The sequence below is a fragment of the Hypomesus nipponensis genome, chromosome 15 (genome assembly GCF_054491055.1).
Source record: "Hypomesus nipponensis isolate SF chromosome 15, ASM5449105v1, whole genome shotgun sequence".
Classification (NCBI taxonomy): Eukaryota; Metazoa; Chordata; class Actinopteri; order Osmeriformes; family Osmeridae; genus Hypomesus; species Hypomesus nipponensis.
The window spans coordinates 15,495,317-15,514,594 of NC_140375.1; the positions used below are offsets into that span (position 1 = coordinate 15,495,317).

Sequence of the window (19,278 nt, forward strand, 5' to 3'; positions counted from 1 at the left end):
TCGAACACGCACCCACATCCCCCACACACACCCTGCCACCCAGAAACACTAGTGTGCCCGCTCCAGGCTCTGTGTACAGGAGTGCCTGGTTGTTTATCATCAGTAACCAGGATGGCCAAACCCCTGGGAACATTTCAACATTTGACAGCAGAGATGAAAGGGGGAGAGGGGTATACTCCCGGAGTCTTCCCATGATGCTCTGCTGGCACCAGGAGAACCAGCAGACGCCCTTTCAGCATCAACCACCCCAGCTCTGTTTATAGAGGCGACATCATTCCTTATGTGGGACAGACAGAGTTTGTGTTACAAATGACAATCGCAGCGTTGTGTGGAAGGACGGTGGCAAGGTCGAGAAGAGGGCTGACGCGGGACCAGGCTCCAGAAAGTTCTTCAGATTGTACAAGATATATTCTGATATACTGCGGATCAACTGGATCCCAAACCGTGGCCCATTAAATCCAGAGACTTAAGCAGCGATTTAAGTTACAATACATAAACAAATATAGATTTGTTAGTTTTTTTACGGTCAGTTTTTTGAATGTTTATCTCACATTAACACCCGTATTTAAATGTGTCAGACAACTGCAGCAAAGCTCCAGTGGGCTCCAGCCTTTGGCAGCCACCCCGGTCAGAGTGTGCTGATGCGGTCCACCCCCTGTCCAGCATCGACCGCCGCCTGGCCGACACAGAGTGAGGGAGGGACAGCCGACGGGGGTGGAGGATTGATGGTCAATATGGACCAGGAGGTTGGAGGGGGCCGGGGGGGGGGGGGGTAGTGGGTGGGTGGGGGAAACCCTTTGTAGAGGCTTTTGTCCGCCCCCACCCCCCCACACCCCCCACCCACTGAGACAGATCAAAAGGGAATATTACTGCATCCTCTCTCTCTCACACACACACAGTCCCCCCTTCTCTCCCGCTCTCTCTCTCCTGTATCATTCTGGATAATGGCTTGGTCTCCAAAATGTCACCTGAAGGTAGGTGGGAGGTCTGACTGCTACCTGAGATGAGAGCAGCAGGGGGAGAGGTTTGCCACCCCTCTAACCCCTGAAATACCATCTGTAAAGAACCGCTTTACTCCTCTTACATCAGTGCAGCGCAAACAGTTATGTTATGCGATTGGGGAACTTTGTAGCATGGTGTCAGTTAATACTTCAAGCACGGCCGCCAAGCCAAGGGGCGTAGCCATGCTAAGTACTGCAGATCCTACAAACCAGACACTGCAGATAATATATAATACTATAAAATACTAATGTAAGGAAGTCCCATACTGACAGTTCAAGCGATTGGCAAAACTTTAAAGAGTTTAAAAGGTTCCTCCATCTCTCTCTCTCTCTCTCTCTCTCTCTCTCTCTCTCTCTCTCTCTCTCTCTCTCTTTCTTTCTCCAGAAGCCTCCCTATTTATCTGTCTACCTCTTTCATCAAAACCTTAATTGAGTATATTATTTGTCTTCTGTCCCTTTTCCCCAATCTCCTTCCACACACCCCCCCCCCCCACCCTCTGCTTTCTGGGCCACCCCCACTCCTCAGTGTCTATTTCTGGTGGTTGCACCTGTCACTCTCACATTCCCCCCTTCTGCTGACCTGCAGATAGTCAGGAGGATCTCTTGGAGAAGGCCTTCGGAGAACCTTTTCAGTAGGACCACAAGCCTGTGTCACTGATTGCAGACAGATCCACACTGAAACACTGAAACATACAAGCTAAGTCCCACTCAACCAAACAGATAAAAAAAACTTGAATTTCCCAGAATTTCCAGAGAGCCATTTCCATTTGAATATAAGACAAATGATAAGCAAGACTTGATCAAATACATTTGGGTTGCATAAACACCCATATAAATGTATGGTTTGCGGTGGCGTACCGTTTGAAAGAATGCAATCCGTTGAAGAACACACCAGAAATGCTTTCAAGGAAAGACAAGCGATTTTAGATCCTGACAGTTGCCTACAGCTAATCCAAAACAGCTAGGCTGCAATGGTAAAAGTAATTACACTACATTGAATCTTGAATTCTGCTGAGGTTCTGAATTTAAATGAGGCACTGTAGCAGCTAGGCTACAGGCAGAGGAGTCTGTAGCCTAGGAATAGGAAGCTCATCTGGCTCCTATTCCATCAAACGTAATAATAACCTCCTCTTAAACACCTCCGTTATTAGAAACGTCCCACAGATCACCACAGGTGAGAGGATGTCACTGTCTGACAGGAACTGCTACTGGCACACATCTGAGGAAACGCCTTCATCAATAAATGATTCCAGTGGGGCTGAAATGATGATTCACCCTCATCCATCACAAACTTGGAACCAACAAACTCAGAACGGACCTTGTTTTTCACTCCGAGCAGGCGATTGACACAAAAGACCCAAAGTGAATCCATTGCGGCGCTTTCATCTCACGAAACAAACCAAAACCTTTCATGGATCGCAAACCTAACCTAGAACAAACAGAAGCCTAACCCTAACCCTAGCCAACATTCACTCCCCACCCACAAACACACAGGGCTCATGGCCTTGTTGACACAGGGTAATGGTTTTGCAGAGGACGAATTGTCCACACCGTGGGTAGGATCTCCGTTACCAAGTGACATGACTTTGTGGATGGGAGAGACTTTGTAGGGATCAACTGGGCGGCCTGGCTACAGAGCCACCTGTTTATTGTGTAAGCTGTGGCCATGTCACCGTGGCGTTCAAATAAGGCCAAGCTAACAGGTGCCTCGTAGACGACCAGTGTGGATGTGTTCATCTCTGGGGCTCAGCACTTCATAAGCCTGGGCATGCTCACACCGTCCCAACACCTCTCCTCTCCCGTCCTCTTCCATCCTCCTCCTCTCCTCCTTGCTTGTCCCCGATCCTCTGCCCTCCTCTCCCATCCTCTTCCATCCTCCTCCTCCTCCTCTCCTCCTTGCTTGTCCCCGATCCTCTGCCCTCCTCTCCCATCCTCTCCTCTTTACTCCTCTCCTCGTCTCTACTCTTAGAGTAGAACTACTACTACTATACTAGTAGTACTATTCTTCTCATTAGGAAACTCTTAGACGAACCGTCTTTGTTTAATATGGACAGCCACACACCAGTGGGTATTCTGTGAACGCCGCATGTGTGTCACGCAATAATAATGAATGTCGTAGATTTCTTTGCACGCGCATTTTGTTGCGAGCAAACATTCCTCCCTCTCCGGAGTAGAGAAATTAATGTATCCAGAAAAGCCATTTATAGATCATTTTTGATTGTTGGCTAGATGAAATGGGTGTGTGACAGGAAAAGTGGTGTGAGTAATTATCAGAGTTTTACAGGGAAGGACCGGGCTGTGGCAGCAACGTGTTCTAATGATGCTTTGTGAATGTCAGACACGTTATCACAGCCAGTGATGTTGAAAGAGACCTTCAAGCCAAGCAATAGGATTTAGTTGACGCCAATCAGAACAATCCCTCAGAAACACTGTGTATCCTTTTCACACACCCACACATTTACACACACACATTCCCTCCCAATGGATGCCAGCAAGTAGGACACTGGCTCTCCTTCTCTCTCCCCCTTGAGTGTGGGAGCTTATAGTGGCAAACTATAAAAAGAAACTGCTGCTATAGATTGGAACCTGAAGAGCCCTTCTAATTCTCCTGTTTCACACCTATACTGTCTAAGCCCTTGCAAAACAATGACACAGCTTTTATTCCTTCAACAGGGAAAGAGAATTACAGCTAGCCTTCGTGTTTGTCCTCACTGGCAGTTGTACAGGGTAATCCAGACTAACTACAGCAAGCTAGGAGACCCTCTTGTGAGCTAAGCTAAGTGTCTCAGACAGGACATTTGGGCTAACTGTCAAACTCGCTAGGTGTTTTAGATGTAGGATAACAGACAGTAATGCTATTACATTGTACACCTGGTCTGTCTGAATACAGACATCATGAATAAGCCCAAGCGCAAACAGAACCTAGCATAGACAAACCCCAGCACTCTCAGATAAGCCATTGTACTGTATGAGTTATTCAACTGACAGGTTGTTGTATAATTTCGCGACATTTCAATTCACTGGCACTGCTGAGTAAGCCGTCTACAGTTTGAGAGGCTTTGTAAAAAGGAGAACGAAGATGAGAATCTCTGGTGAAGATGTACAGTATGCATAGCAATCCCCTTTGCTTCGTCTGGGGTTGAACTGAATTGATCTAACAGTATTTAAAAGGCAGAATAGTCTGCCACAGTTCTGAAGAACACTGAGTGCTAGAGCAGCATGGCACCTCCCTCTCTCCTCCACCCTCCTCTTTCCTCCTCTCTCTTCCTCCCTCCTCTCTCCTCCTCCCTCTTCTCTGCTCCCCCCTCTCTCTTCCTCCCTCCTATCTACTCCTCCCTCCTCTCTCCTCCCCCCTCTCTTCCTCCCTCCTGTCTCCTCCTCCCTCCTCAGCCCTCCTCCCCTCTCTCTTCCTCCCTCCTCTCTCCTCCTCCCTCAGCTCCCTCTGTTTCCAGATCATTCTCACAAGGAGAGGAAGACAGAGGAGGATTAACACCAGCGTTATCACAATCCCCTCATTAGGTATGATAGGCCTGTCTGTCTGAAGGGGAAGAGCAGAGTCTGCCATCCAGGGAGCAGACTCTGTCCCCCTCTTCCTGCCAGATGACTGAGGACCCCTAACTAAGATCACACTGTTACTCATCCTGCAGTCAGACCAGACAATGCAATGCCTTGCTCAGGGATGCCCCAGCAGGGCATATCATTGTCCCACCTTCAACCTATCCCTGACAGGCTGTGGCAATGTTTTTTTTTTTTTTTTTTTATCCCCCAGCTGTCCTGCAGAATGCCTTGCCTTTTGATCTGAGTTCTTGGGCTACTCCCCGGTAGAACTATGCACAGGATGTGACCTCACAATTTACACTTTCCCATTCTGGCCAGTCAGACAGAAAACAAGCGGGATTGTTTATGGTTCTATTATCTAAGAACGCCAGCAGTGTTAATGTCTGAGCTGACCCCATGGACCTGACAGGAATTCTGTCTCGCTTGGTAATCCAAGCGAGACAGCGTGTGCTTGTATTGCTGGACCTGTAACTATTATCACACAGAGAGATGAGCTGGTGCACCCAGACTAGGCCAGCCACAACAGTGCAAAACTTTGATCTTTTGACATCCCGAGTGTTTTGTCCTAATTGATTTGCACTGATGGGTCTGTCTGCATCAAAAAGTATCTCTGTGTCTCCTGGTCTCTCTCAGTGTCACTGGTTACAACAGCCTTGTCACTGGGCCTTGAAGGGATATTGATCTTCATCTGCTCCCTGCCGGTACAGGCCTCGTGCTGTGTGTCTTGTTTGGATCTCAGTGTCTGTCTCCCTGTCTGTCTTCCTGTCTGTCTCCCTGTCTGTCTCCTTGTTTGTCTGTCTGTCTCCTTGTCTCTCTGTCTGTCTCCTTGTCTGTCTGTCTGTCTGTCTGTCTGTCTGTCTGTCTCCTTGTCTCTCTGTCTGTCTCCTTGTCTGTCTGTCTGTCTGTCTGTCTGTCTCCTTGTCTGTCTGTCTCACTGTCTGTCTCACTGTCTCACTGTCTGTCTGTCTGTCTGTGTGTCCCTCCAAGGCAGCCATTGGGCTGTGTCCAGCTGTCCCCCTGCTGGCTGCCAGTCTCCCCTTTCCTGTGATATAAATAGATAACGATGCTAACAGATGCACCGGCCCCTGTCTATCCATACACACACACACACACACACGCACGCATGCTCGAACCCCCATAATGTAAAATCCTCCATTAGGAAGAACATTCTAGAAGTCATTGAAGAAAGACCTTAAGAAAACCTCCCATCTACATCATCGTTCTGAACTAATTAGGAAGTTTGAGGTAAATTCCAGATGTCATGATTGCCATAGTCACCGTGGGCCGAGAATAAAAAGCAGGTCAGAGCACATTCGGGCCACAAAAATAGTTAACTAAATACAGAAGGGGGCCATGGTTGGAAGAAAAAAAACTGCAACTAGAGATTGACTGAAATATCCGATGCCAGAACAGCAACATTCACAAACATGAGGAACTGTGAGAGCCATCCGATACACGGAAGGACAACTTGCTGAGATTTGGGTCAATTAGACGTCCTCGGCCGTAACAAAAACCGTATGGCACTCTGACAAACAGAGACAGGTAACTGAAATGCAAATCCTGCCCCACGAAACAAAACAACATGCTCACATCCAGAGATGATTAACCCTGTAATCGACCCCCAAACACAGACACACACATCACCCCACCCCTCGCCCCCAATCCAGAATCTCAGTGCAGGTCGACTCCAACAGAGAAAGTGAGCGAGCAGCACTCACCGTGCGCAGGAACTGGATCTCTTCCTCTCCGTCTCCTCCTTCTGCCATCCTTCTCCGATGGTTATTTGCAGCTCCTCGGAAGAAACCACAAAATCCTCCTGTTTTCTCTCTCTCTTTCTATTTTTTTTTCCTCCCTCCCCTTGCAACCTTTCACTCCTTGTTACCTCACTCCTCGCTACTCCTCGCTACACCTCCCTCTCTCTCTCTGTCTCTCTCTCTCTCTCTCTCTGTCCCTCGGACTCCTCAGTGTCTGTGTGTGGGTGTGCTGGAGGACAGCATGTGTCCTGTGGCTGTCACGGTGGTGTGAGAGAGAGTGACGGGCAGCCCAGTCTCTCTCCCCCATCGCATCCCACCGGGGAGGGGGGAGGAGGGGCAATCCCCCCGGGGGGGGGGGGGGGGAGGAGGAGAGGAGGGGCAGTCACCTTGTTACACATTCACACTGCCCCAGCCACGCAGCCATGTTAGTGGAAGGTAGCCCCTCCCTCCCACAGCCATGTTAGTAGAAGGTAGCCCCTCCCTCCCACAGCCATGTTAGTAGAAGGTAGCCCCTCCCTCCCACAGCCAGGTCCTTCCCCTCACAGTCTCGTCGGCTATAAAAGGAAGACGTATGAGGACTCCGAGGAGCACTAAGACTCGCGTCTTCTCTGCCTCGCTCATAATGAACGACACACACTCCATCGTGCCCTAGCACGCATGCTCGGCTATCCTGCTTCAAGTCATGATGAAACTAAATAAAAACTGCAACGCTTTTGTAATACCTCAGCTTTACAGTACAACAAAATATGCAGTGATATTCGTTGCATACAGTGAACACCATGCCTGGGCACAAATGCATAAAACAAATGTTTAGACACTTAATAGTAACTGATGGTATTTTTGCTTTCTATATCTACCAAAGAGCTCGATATATTGAAAATTGGACACTATACTAGTCTTTGTAAACGCACTCGGTACTAAGTGTATTTGTGGTGTGTGTGTCTGTGTCTATGAGTGTGTGTGACTGCATGTGCCGTGCCTCTGTAAAAGCATTCAGTCCGAATGTGTGTGTCTCCATGTGTGTGTGTAAGTGTGTTTCTATGTGCGTGTGTCGTGCCTGAGTTCTATTTCTATCGCATCCCTAGACTGATGGTGTGCAAGCAAAAGTGCTGTATCGTTTTATACCAAACTGAATCTCATCTGCACTTCTCCACAGTTGGTACTAGATTTCAGTGTGTAAGCAATTCCAGCAGAATTACTTGTCCATAATTTCCATGTGAGAAGATAAATAGTGTGGCTGTGCTTTGCCAAATTGGGTTAATGGGTTTTTATTTTGATCACACACTGAGTCAAATTTAGTCTAATGCTCTGTGTATTAATAATTCCGTCTATCCTTGTCCATGTCTCCTGTGTGCAACTCATTTACATTTTCCTCCCTCATATTATCATCAACAAGAACAACCATATTCACCTTAAAACACTCCTTAGAGAGCATTTGGATGTATTTACATGACAGACACACCCCTCCAGCAACCAATAAATACTCTGCGAAATTCAACAAACCATGCGTTTTCGGAACTCGGAACATAGAGCAACAACGCAAACTCACCTCCACAGTGTCCATCTGTCATACTTCTTCGTGCAACCCTCCTCGCGCATCACCCATAGCAACGACATGCTGGAATCTAGTATTTACCGATGCATTTTGCGGCAGCGGGTGGTTTACTGCCCAAAAATGCACTTACCTCAGGAGCTCTTCACGGGTAAATTGAATGCTGGGAGTTTGAGTTTCGGAAGACAGTTTCGTTCTCGAATCATGATCTGTGCAATGACGCCATCTAACCCTTAGATGGCAGTGTTCGAGTTTATTTAAGCAACATCATCGCTGACCACCGATGTAAGCGTCACTTTGTAAATATATAACTTTTATTTTTTTTAAGTGAGAAATTACTTTCAGTTTAAATGGGCACCACGCAATGTATCGTAGTTTATACTTCTATATGTCAACAGAACTCTGAGGTTTATAACGTGTCTACCCACCACACGTTTCAGTCCCTCTCACCCACCCTCGCTAAATGGCCACGGATACCATATCACTGTAAACTGACCGTAACAGGGTCGTGATCACTATGAGGTTTTACTTTACTTAACGGCATATGTTTGATCGATATCGCTCACATTCTTTCTCCATCACACCCACAGGTCTCTCGAGCGGCCACCTCCGCCGTCAGTGACTTCACTGTCCCCTCTTGGGTCCCCTCTTCCTCTGGGGGAGCTTGAACAAGGATGCCTTTGAGCCTCCGTGTCCAGCTGCACACGGAGATGGTTCCCCTGAAACACTACCTCCACTCAGCACCCAGAGAGAAGGAGAGGCCGAGAGAAAAGAGAAGCGCTGGGGATTATACAAGATAGGGAAACCCTGAGTGAAAGACCTGGATGACTGTCAAAAAGGAAGGGATGACGGTAAGGGTTTAGATGAGGCAAGGCAGGCAGCTGTTGCACAAGATTCTCGGAAGAAACGCAAAGAATTGAATCGGTTCAAAGTTAGATTGTTGTAGATGCTGAAAGTGCCTCTGTCTTTATAGGAGATACTTGTTGTATCTATACCATGAGGACAGAACACTGATAGACGTTCATCATTATCTGTCTCTCTCTCTCGCTTCTCCTCCTCCTCCCTCTGCCAGTACTTAGTGTTTAGCTCACAACTCTCCCATTTGAGCTCTCTCATTCTACTGCCCTCCCCTCCCCCTTGTTCACACCAATACATACACACAAACACACTGATGAGAGTTCCCCTATCTCTCAGAGTCAGTTCCTACATTAGAGATACTGACTTTTTATACAGTAGGACAGGGTTATAGAACAAGGTTATTGTACAGGGTTGTAGAACAGTATTAGAGGACAGGTAAATGGTGCAATGACTACAATTTACTGTCATATCGCTTCCATTTCAGACTAGTTTAGTTATCAAGTAGGAGCTTGTCAGGGTGTATTTTGTGGTTGGCACAGTCATTCAGAGTAAGAGAGAGAACGAGACAGACAGACAGACAGGAGGAGGTGGTGTTCAGCCTGAAGTGAAGAGGCGACAGATAGGGGAGCAGAGCTCATCCACCACGCCAGGTCTCAGTCCCTGAGCCTGCTTGGCTGGGACACGGCGGGCTGTAGAGGACACAAAGCAGGAGGAGTGGGGGTCATGCATGGAGCTTTAGGGTTCCAGGATACACACACATGCCCCTGAGGACCGCCAGTGGAGCAGGAGAGCTGTGGAGACGACCTTTACTATGCACAAGAACAAGAGGTGAGTGGGAAAGCACTGGGGAAGGGGGGGAAACTGACATGGAACCGCACGGTCACAGCAGTGTGTAGTATGTCAGCCGTACTCTATTGAAAGAGCTATCCTTCACGAGCACTGTCAATACCCGAAACTAGTCTCTGTGGTTTGTGTCGGGTTTCTTGAGAAGTCACAGGCTGTTGTTTTTCACTCCTTACTTACTACTAACAAGAAACAGAGCCGTTATAGAGAAAAGTTCAGTTGAATCTACTCTAAGGTGTGAGTAAGACCAGCACTGCAGCTCATGGAGCTGTCAGATATATATTGTTTTCTTTCCTTTTTTGATTTCGTAGTGGCCGTTTTAAAAAGACTTTTGAGTGTGTGCTTGACCTACATTTGACTGGGGTATAGTGTACTGTGTGCTGTGGTTACATGCTCAAAGGTTTGTGTCTACTGCACACAAACATGCACTGGCATTCTGGAGCTGGTCGTAGTGCTGTTCAGCTTGGCATGTAGTAGGGACCACCCCTCCAGAGCCACAGTCTGGTGTCTTCAGCTAGATGCTCCTAGCACCAGAGCCACAGTATATTACCATCAAGATTGGTCTCTATTGGAGTTTGTAAGTAGAGCATATCCTGAATCAATGCTACTTTATGTATGTAGGATTGCAGTTACAAACGGAATGCTGATTCTGGAGGGAGTTGCATGTTGATGTGACAAACATTATTTATGGTAGATGTGTTTACACTGTTACAGAGAGGCTGTAGAAACAGTGTTTTCATGAACTGTTTTCACTTTGTAGTTCAGATCGTATCAGGTTGGATAGAAATAAGGTTTTGAGTGGGTGTGGTCAGAGTTGATATGTTCAATCATATTCTTAAGATATTTTCTCTATGGCAAAATCATTTTCACCAATGCTCACAAGATGTGTAGTGGGTTGATAACCTAGAACCCCCCCCCCGGAATAATGTTATTAATTACAGGGGGGGGGGGGCGGTTTTATAAAGAGAATAGAGAGAAAGAGCGAGAGAGAGAGAGAGAGAGAGAGAGAGAGAGAGAGAGAGAGAGAGAGAGAGCAGACACACAAACAAGGCTTTTAAACGATACTGGCATCAATTAATCAATTAACGAGAGAAAAGAAGGAATTTGCATGCCCCCCCCCCCCCCCTTTCTCTACTTGTGTGTGTGAGAACAGGAGGGGGAAGTGGGTCTTTGGCCAGGAACTGTGAGTGAAAACCCGGGGGTTGTTACATGGATGGGTGAGGGCGGGGGGGGTTCCAAAGAAAAACAGTTGGAGCTGCTTTCTGAATGACATGAATAGAGTGAGGATGGAGGAAAGGGGAGAAGATGTCAGGGGAGTCAGGTGGCTGAGCGGTTAGGGAATGGGGCTAGTAATCTGAAGGTTGCCAGTACAATTCCCGGCCATGCCAAATTATGTTGTGTCCTTGGGCAAGACACTTCACCCTACTTGCCTCGGGGAGAATGTCCCTGTGCTTACTGTAAGTCGCTCTGGATGAGAGTGTCTACTAAATTACTAAATGTAAATGCAAGGAAAGATGCAGAGAGGGAATAGAACAGAGGAATGGACTTGGTGTGGGTTAGTACCAAACCTTTGTGCATGAAAGAGATTCTGGGCTTAAAACCATGATCCAAAACCTTGTCCCTTTACCCTGTACGCCATCATCTCACCTCAACACTGACCAGTGAGAGGCTCAGTGATGCTTGTGTTGGTGAGTAATTCTGTAGAAACAAAACCAGGCTTGTCGGGTTACTTAGAATTTACACAAGCCCCAGCATGTGTCTATGTGCGTGTGAGTGTGTGTGTGTGTGTGGGGGGTAAGAGATAGAGGGAGTATTGTGTTATTGACATAGCTCCCAGTAGCCAGTTTCATTCTAGGACCAGGTGAATGCAAATGTCCAAGACAGTAGACAGGGGCTAATTGTGCCACGGATTTGCATGGGAACCTACAAAACTCTTTCTGTTTACCAAACATCCCTCTCTACACAGCCGGTCGGCGTAGAAGAGTAGATGTCCCACTCTGCACTCTAGGCAGCCTCGGGCTAGACACTCTGTGTTCTCTCAGTCAGCATGACCCACACATCCAAGGGGACTTTCTGACTGTGTCACTTGTTTAGGTTATAACCGCTTCCCCCTTTGAAAGAGTGACAGATAAGGATTGCAAATGGCAGCGATGGAATGAGAGCCGCCATGGTGGGAGGTTGTCCCAGATGAGCAGGGCGAGAGAGTTTTGAAACCCCATCATTTGCGTGGAGGGATTATGCCATGCAGCCGTCTGCATACCGATGTGATGCATCGAAGACAGTCAGTTACGGAAAGAACTTTTTTTGACCACGTCCTCGGCTCTTCCCGGTGAAGGTCTTCAGTCACGTGGTGTACCTGTGTGTCTGTTTCACTTCCCCTGCCTACATTGAAATGTATATAGTGTGTCTGCCGTTGGTGTCTTGGCTGCGGCGTGTAGGTTCGCCCTGATGTTTTGGGCTCGGAGGCCAGTGTCATTAGCCGAAGAGAAAGGGGCCTAACAGGGTCTGGCTGGGGGGAGGGCTGGAGGCTGGGGGGGGGGGGGCACTGAGGCTGCCACCGTAGCAGTCGGTGAGAGGACACACCCTGGAGCCTCGGATCAGCTTGATGTTGGGGAGCTGCAGGTTGGGAAGCTGCAGGTTGGGGAGCTGCAGGTTGGGAAGCTGCAGGTTGGGAAGCTGCAGGTTGGGGAGCTGCAGGTTGGGAAGCTGCAGGTTGGGGAGCTGCAGGTTGGGAGCTGCAGGTTGGGGAGCTGCAAGTTGGGGAGCTGCAGGTTGGGAGCTGCAGGTTGGGGAGCTGCAAGTTGGGGAGCTGCAGGTTGGGAGCTGCAGGTTGGGGAGCTGCAGGTTGGGGAGCTGCAGGTTGGGAGCTGCAGGTTGGGGAGCTGCAAGTTGGGGAGCTGCAGGTTGGGATAGGAATTGAACAGAATGTCCTGGAGAGACCGTCCATAAGGAGAAACACAGACTGAGCAAGACCCCTAGCCCTGTATGACTCTGTGCTACCATGCACATCCAAGTCTATTTACACTAATAGATGCAGCAGTGTGTGTGTGTGTTTGTGTCTGTGAGTGTCTGTGTGTCTGTTTCTATATGAGGTGAGTTTGAACACGACTCACAACTTCGAATGAGGAGAGTTGAACATTTTGTACTGATGATACCGACAAGGAGGAAGGGAAAGAGAGAGAGAGAGAGACAGAGAGAGAGAGAGAGAGAGAGAGAGAGAGAGAGAGAGAGACCGAGAGAGGTAGATAGTCTGGTTATTCAGATAACTTGCAAGTTCTTTGAAATAAACTAATGTGCATTTCCTGGTAATGTTTTTCTCATACACAAGGCAATGACACAATCTGCTCCACACCGCGGTCATACTGACAACATTTTTTGCTGTACAACTACACAATGACCACTGACAGAAAAACTGAAAGCCACTGTTGGGATCAGATTCTGTATGACTGATTCCTTGACATTACAGGCTTGCTTAGTAGGTAGTGTCAATATAAACAAAAAGCTTATCAACACATGCTGGTAGGACAAACAGGTAGGAACTTGCAGGAACCAGATTGATAGAGACAATCAACCCATTCCGTCACAGAGCGAATGATTAGATCTTTATAGGTGGCTAATTTATCTCTCTCTCTCTCGCTCTTTCTCCCTTTTTCTCTATCTCTCTCTCGTCTGCAGGAAGTGTCGCGTGGAGGGCCCTGGGGGGGTGAAGAGCAGACGTCCGGTTCAGAGGCGTATGACCTGCCCCAGCCCCCAGGAGATCAGCCGAGCCCTGCAGACCCCCACCCCGCTCCCCCTGACGCGAGCGGCCAGTCTGGATGAACTCATCCAGCTCTGTCTACACTGCTTTGGTGCGTGTCTATAAACGTGTGTGTGTGTGTGTGTTTGTCTTTATGAGTTTGTGTGTGTGTGTGTGTGTGTGTGTGGGTGGCTCTCCCTAGTTTAGCTGTTGACCTCATCGCTCAGTCCTTCCCACTCTCTCGCCCTTGCTTTATCCCAGGCAGGTTATGTAAGCGTGGGATGAGAGGGAAGAATCTAGGGTGAGAGTGAGGGAGAGAGGGGGGGGGGGTGGGGAGGAGGAGAGGGGATGTGTGAGGCAAAGTGGAGACACACAATCAAGCTTTGTTTCATCAGACTGGGATGGCCACACAGCTCGTCGAACGCATGGACGGGAACTTGCCCGCATTATTTGACGTACTTGCCCTCAGTTACACAATCTAGGATCAGAGGTCAACATGACACCAGGAGGAAGTCCTGTTAGCTATCCACCTCTACCAGCTGTAGGCACTTATACATCCTCACATGTTCACGTGTATAGCATGAATATCTATTTATTTACTGTTCTTTTAAATAATCCTTTTCTTTCGAACTCCGGCCCTCCTCTACTCACACTTGGTGTTTTGACCCTGAAGTCTTGTGTTGGTTTCAGACTCGGAGGGGAGACTTGTCAGAGGCTCCCAGATGGTCAACATGACGCTGATGATGCACATCTGGGTGGTTCCTTCCCAGACCTTCGCCTTGAAGCTTCTGGCTCTATATCCTCTAAGATCCTCCACTGCAACCCTCCCCTGACCCTGCCCCAAGTGCCCCCAACTACCCCCCTCTTCCCTCACCCCGCCACAAGTGCCCCCCCCCCCCCTCCGGGGCCGTCGGCTCGCAGCACCTCATCACATGTCTATTAATCCCTGAAACCAGGAAACAAACACTTCTTTGTCAGGCCAGGCGTGTTTACTGAAGAAGCTCATTTGTGTTGGAGCGTGGATGTGTAGCAGCAGCGGTAGTAGTTGTGTTGTTGTCTTAAAGTGTGGTGGTGCGTGTGCTCCTTGACTTTTGTTACCTATAAGGACTGTCCTGTCGAGAAAGGGCTGAGAAGATCACAGATCTACAACCTCATCAGGTTAGCATCAATAAACACACAAACTCACGCGCGCACACATACTTTCACATACACACAAAACCCACACCCTTCTGTTTCACATGCCGTCCAAAAATCATTCAATTCTGCTCTGTTGCGACACTACGAAAATACTTGACTGGAGTTTGTCTCAGACGGTGATGTGCTCTGCCACTGTTTGTGTTTGTCCAGTATTGACCAGCTAGCATGTCTCTGTTGTTGTCCTGGTCAGGCAGTGGATCAGCCAGTTCCCGGCAGTGTTCGAGGCTGATCCCAGACTGGAGCACATTATGGGCGACCTGTGGACCCTGGTGAGGTCAGAGGTCGAGAACACACACTCGCACTTCATCAATTCTTCCTGCGTGTAAGTAACAATGGCCTTACCTATGAGCCGTTCGAATCAAATCAATATCTGATCCATCTGTGAGGTCAATAACAAACTTCGATATACAATGTCTTGATTGAGTCTTCCTGGTGTCTTTCTACAGAAACACTGCTGTGAACATATCCCAAGCCCCCTCACCTTCTGTGAAGAAGAGGAAAGTGTCCTTGCTTTTTGATCACATGGAAGCTGACGAGATGGCCAAGCATCTCAGCTACCTGGAGTTCAAGAACTTCTGTAATGTTTCCGTGAGTACGCCAGATCAGTCACATCGGGTTGAGAAGCCTGGTTCAAGGTCACCACGAAAAAAAGCAAAAACCTTCACAGTTGACACACTCATCTCCAGCCTGACCCCCTCACCGTTGTCTGATTGGCCAGTTCCTGGACTACCACAGCTACGTGGTGCGCGGCTCGGTGAGGGACAACCCGGCGCTGGAACGTTCCGTCATGATGTGCAACGGCGTCTCCCAGTGGGTCCAGCTGATGATCCTCAGCAGGCACACGGCCCAGCAGAGAGCCCAGGTCTTCACCAAGTTCATCCACGTGGCCCAGGTAAGAGACGTCGGGCGGTGTCACCACGTCACATCGGGTCCGGTGGTGTCACTCATTAAAGGGGTATTTCGTTTTTTTTTCTTCTTGTCGCCCTGTAGAAGCTGCGCTCCCTTCAGAACTTTAACACTCTTATGGCCGTGACGGGAGGCCTGTGCCACAGCTCCATCTCCAGACTGAAAGACACAGCCAGCCTGCTGCCCCCGGACATCACTAAGGTCAGCCAGGGACTCGCTGTCACCATCCCTCCTAGAGAAACAGCACCGAGCCGGAATTGGCAAAGACTCTGACTCGACGAGGACCGACTCAACGAGGACTGACTCTGACTCAGCGATTCATTCCAGCGTAGTCATTCCAGCCATCATTTCATCATTGCTACTGCTAGTTTTGCGAGCTTGGTGTGGCCGGTCTTGACAAGTTCTCTGAACGCGACCGCACCTTCACCGCCAGTCCCAGAAACCCTCTTCCTGTCTGTCCTCCTGCAGGCTCTGAGTGAAATGACAGAGCTGCTGTCCTCCAGCAGTAACTATAGCAACTACCGGCGGGTGTACAACGAGTGCGTGGGCTTCAAGGTACCCATCCTGGGCGTGCACCTAAAGGACCTGATCTCCCTGAACGAGGCCCTGCCCGACTACCTGGATGAGGACAAGATCAACCTGGGCAAGCTGCAGCACATCCACAGCAACATCAGCGACCTGCTAGCCCTCCACAGCTGCCTTCCCCCGGAGGCTAACAAGGACCTGCTCCATCTTCTCACGGTGAGGGCAGGGCCCCTTTTGGGGTTTTGTCTGTTGAAAGCAGCCTAGTTAATAGAAACGACATAATGGGGTGGGGTGCGTTTGGGAGTTGGAGTGAGCTGGCGTTTGAACCCTGTCTGCCCTCCTCCCTGCTTCGCAGCTGTCTCTCGACCTGTATTACACCGAGGATGAGATCTACGAACTGTCCTACACCAAGGAGCCCAAAAACCCCAAGATCCAGGTTAGTAGCTCAGCTGTACAGGATGTTCCTTTGATCTCCAAGAATTGAAAATATGTTTATCTTTCTCCTCCTCCACTAACATCACCTTGATGTTGACCTCTTTTCATCTCTTTTCGTACAAGTACCTCTTGTCCCTTATCTGTGGGCGTGGAACTTATGGTACAACCGAGAAAAACGCAGGCTTGCACAAAAGTGAACCACAAAAAAGGGTGTGCGCTTCTCAAGACGTGTTAGCAAGTGGTTTTGTGACGTGTGCTATCCTCATTTCCTCCCCCTTTCTTTCTGTCTCTCTCCCTCTCTCTCTCTCCCTTCCCCCCCCCCTCTCTCTCTCTCTCTCTATTCCAGCCTGTCGCTCCAGTCAAAGCTCCTGCAGTTGCAGAGTGGGGGTCTGGAGTCACCCCAAGGCTAGATCCTGCCACCATTTCTAAACACGTCAAACAGATGGTGGATGTGAGTATTGAACTCTGCGTCCGCACAAGTATCTGTCAGTGGTTTTCGCTTCCTTATTACTGAGCAGGCTAAAGCAGAAGTGCCTAGTTGTCATGACGCTATTGGTAAAAAACCCTCTCTGATCACGCCCTCTGCAGTCCATCATGAAGAACTACGACCTGAATCAGGATGGCTACATCTCTTTGGAGGACTTTGAGAAAATAGCAGCCAACTTCCCTTTCTCCTTCCCCCACGAAAGTGACAGGTGAGGAAGCTGATTACACACGCGGTGGTCTTGAAACAATCGAACTGTGATCATATCAGAACGACAAAACGCTGTGCGACCGAACCCCCTTACTCAATGTCCCTGCGTTCCCTTCCATCCAGGGAAGGGGAAATCAGTCGTGAAGAAATCACTTCCTACTTCATCAGGGGGATGTCTGTGTGTGCTAAACTGGGGCTAAACTTCAGCCCGACAAGCGCGCAGCAAGTGCACAACTTACACGAGACCACCTACAAGAGGCCCACGTTCTGCGACAGCTGCGGAGGCTTCGTGAGTGTCCATGACGTAACGGTGATGTCTTTGTCACGTCTGTGATTTGGCCTGAGGTTTGCAGCCCTGTGACTAAATACCTTCCCCATTCTCTGTCTGATCTCTCCCAGTTGTGGGGCGTGAAGAGGGGCTACCACTGCAAAGGTGAGATCAGCCTCTGGGTACACGACGGCTCACGAGCTGCATCACAGGTGTTTCCCTTTTACGGCTCTGTTTTAGGGTACATCCTCCTTGATGGTTTTCTCCTCCCCCACTTCCTCCCTCTTACAGACTGTGGGATGAACTGTCACCGCCACTGTAAGGACCTGTTGGCCCAAGAGTGCATGAAGAAACACAAAGTTTCTGGCAGTTCTTGTCCCTGCACCCCAGTACCCGACTTCAAAACCAAGGCTAACAGCTGGAGTAAGTCATCCTCTCTTCCTCGCCCCCCCTCATCCTGTAGTCCTCTCAGATTCATCTACATGCACACCTTGAGCTGTTTTTCAATGCCTTTCAATGACCTCTGCTACATTTAACACCCTTTGTGTGTGTGTGTGTGTATCTTACCAGGTTCCGAGGAGGACACCTTTATTTTCCCTCAAAGCAACGAAGCAGATCACAATAGGGGTAACCCTACCGCGAAGAACATTACTGAGGATTCTACACTCTCAGACGGTTCCACTCAAACAGATCCTGGGTTCTGGACTCCACAGAAGGTTGAAAAGAGTGGAGGACAACCAGACTCTGACACACACAGACCTCCTACAGAGAGGGTAAGACCTATACTACGTTGTTGAAGACCACATGGTCCTTATATTCAAATGGCATTTGAATATAGTTTGTTTCTATGTTTCGGTTTGTTGTGTAGTCCCAGACTATTCTCTGTGCTCCTCCTAGACCAGAGGTGCTTCCATGCCGGTGTCTGTGTCCTTTCTCCTGGAGAAAATGGAGGAACTGGAACTCCACAGTGACAAGAGCAGGGAGCCTGACTGAGCAACGCTGCACTGGACACCCTGCCTGACACACACACACACTATGGACATTAACTCAAGTGGACTCTCTGGATCAGACAAGCAGGGTCTCAGTCCCCCAAGTGCAACTAATAGACTCTTTGGAGAAATATGTGGTTGAGTGTGGAAGTGATTTTCTTGAATGTTTTTTCGGAGCCTCTGATTCGTTCATTTAACTGTTTGGTTATGTACAGTTGTTAAGCGTATACATTTCATTTGGAGGCTGTTGGAGGCTTCTCTGGTGCTAAGCTTCTCTCAAATCTGGGAGACCTTCAAGACAGTCATGAAAGTGGACACACGGAACAGTTTCCAATTCAACAACATTCTGCTTTACATCAGTTGCGAATGTGAAACTACTGTATTTACTATTGCTGTAAAAAAAAAAAAAAAAAAAAACATGTTTGAAATCGTCATCCTTTGTTGAACATATTTCGGTCATTATTACTTGTGGCAAATCATGGAAGGAGCGGAAATAATTTTACATACCAAATGTCTACTACAGAACATGCTAAAGAAGGCAAATGAGATTACTTAAAATGGTGTGTTTGTCTGAAAGTGTATGTTGTGCTGTAGGCTGTCGGTCTGTCGATTCGGTGGTTTTGGGGCGTGACTCCAGCTCAGCCAACCACAACTTCCCCTTCGTGCTGCGTACAAGACAGATTAGTTGATAATGTGAAGAATGCTCCAGACTACATTACTGGGCCTGTGTATAGTCTGACACCTAAGTGGACGTACGATATCATCCCAGGTTTTATTCTCAAATAGAAAAGGAATCTGACAACAGTCAACAGCAAATACAAACATTTTACAAAACAAAAGGTTGCACACACGACTACTGAACATGGCAGCAAAAACATTGACTCAGTGCATAAAATGATCATCGCATACATTTATCATTATTGGAAATGTAATATCTATCCATAGGGAGGATTGCAACACTT

The 19,278-nt window shown here is 48.5% G+C and overlaps 2 protein-coding genes across 6 annotated transcripts in view; one reads left to right on the forward strand and one right to left on the reverse strand.

Annotated features, from left to right (window-relative positions):
• The window catches only part of ryr1b (ryanodine receptor 1b (skeletal)), a 61,511-nt gene extending 54,936 nt beyond the window's left edge, over positions 1-6,575 (reverse strand). For all 4 annotated transcript variants that reach the window (XM_084673487.1, XM_084673486.1, XM_084673485.1 and 1 more), the window contains exon 1: positions 6,278-6,575. In XM_084673487.1, coding sequence (XP_084529613.1) covers positions 6,278-6,325 — 48 coding nt within the window. In that variant the 5' untranslated portion in view covers positions 6,326-6,575. The remainder of the gene's footprint in view (positions 1-6,277) is intronic.
• Positions 6,576-8,085: 1,510 nt separating this feature from the next.
• rasgrp4 (RAS guanyl releasing protein 4) lies at positions 8,086-18,718 on the forward strand. 2 transcript variants are annotated; one of them, XM_084675097.1, is made up of 19 exons: positions 8,086-8,150; positions 8,456-8,716; positions 8,938-9,551; positions 13,242-13,414; positions 13,993-14,098; positions 14,401-14,460; positions 14,690-14,821; positions 14,946-15,087; positions 15,218-15,391; positions 15,490-15,606; positions 15,874-16,146; positions 16,286-16,366; positions 16,712-16,816; positions 16,954-17,060; positions 17,183-17,348; positions 17,459-17,492; positions 17,619-17,750; positions 17,898-18,100; positions 18,225-18,718. In XM_084675097.1, the coding sequence occupies exons 3-19, from the start codon at positions 9,535-9,537 to the stop codon at positions 18,318-18,320; spliced, it is 2,118 nt and encodes a 705-aa protein (XP_084531223.1). In that variant the 5' UTR covers positions 8,086-8,150; positions 8,456-8,716; positions 8,938-9,534; the 3' UTR covers positions 18,321-18,718. The 2 variants fall into 2 exon arrangements, with proteins under 2 accessions (XP_084531223.1, XP_084531224.1); XM_084675098.1 differs by having other exon boundaries at positions 18,230-18,718.
• The last annotated feature ends 560 nt before the right edge of the window (positions 18,719-19,278 follow it).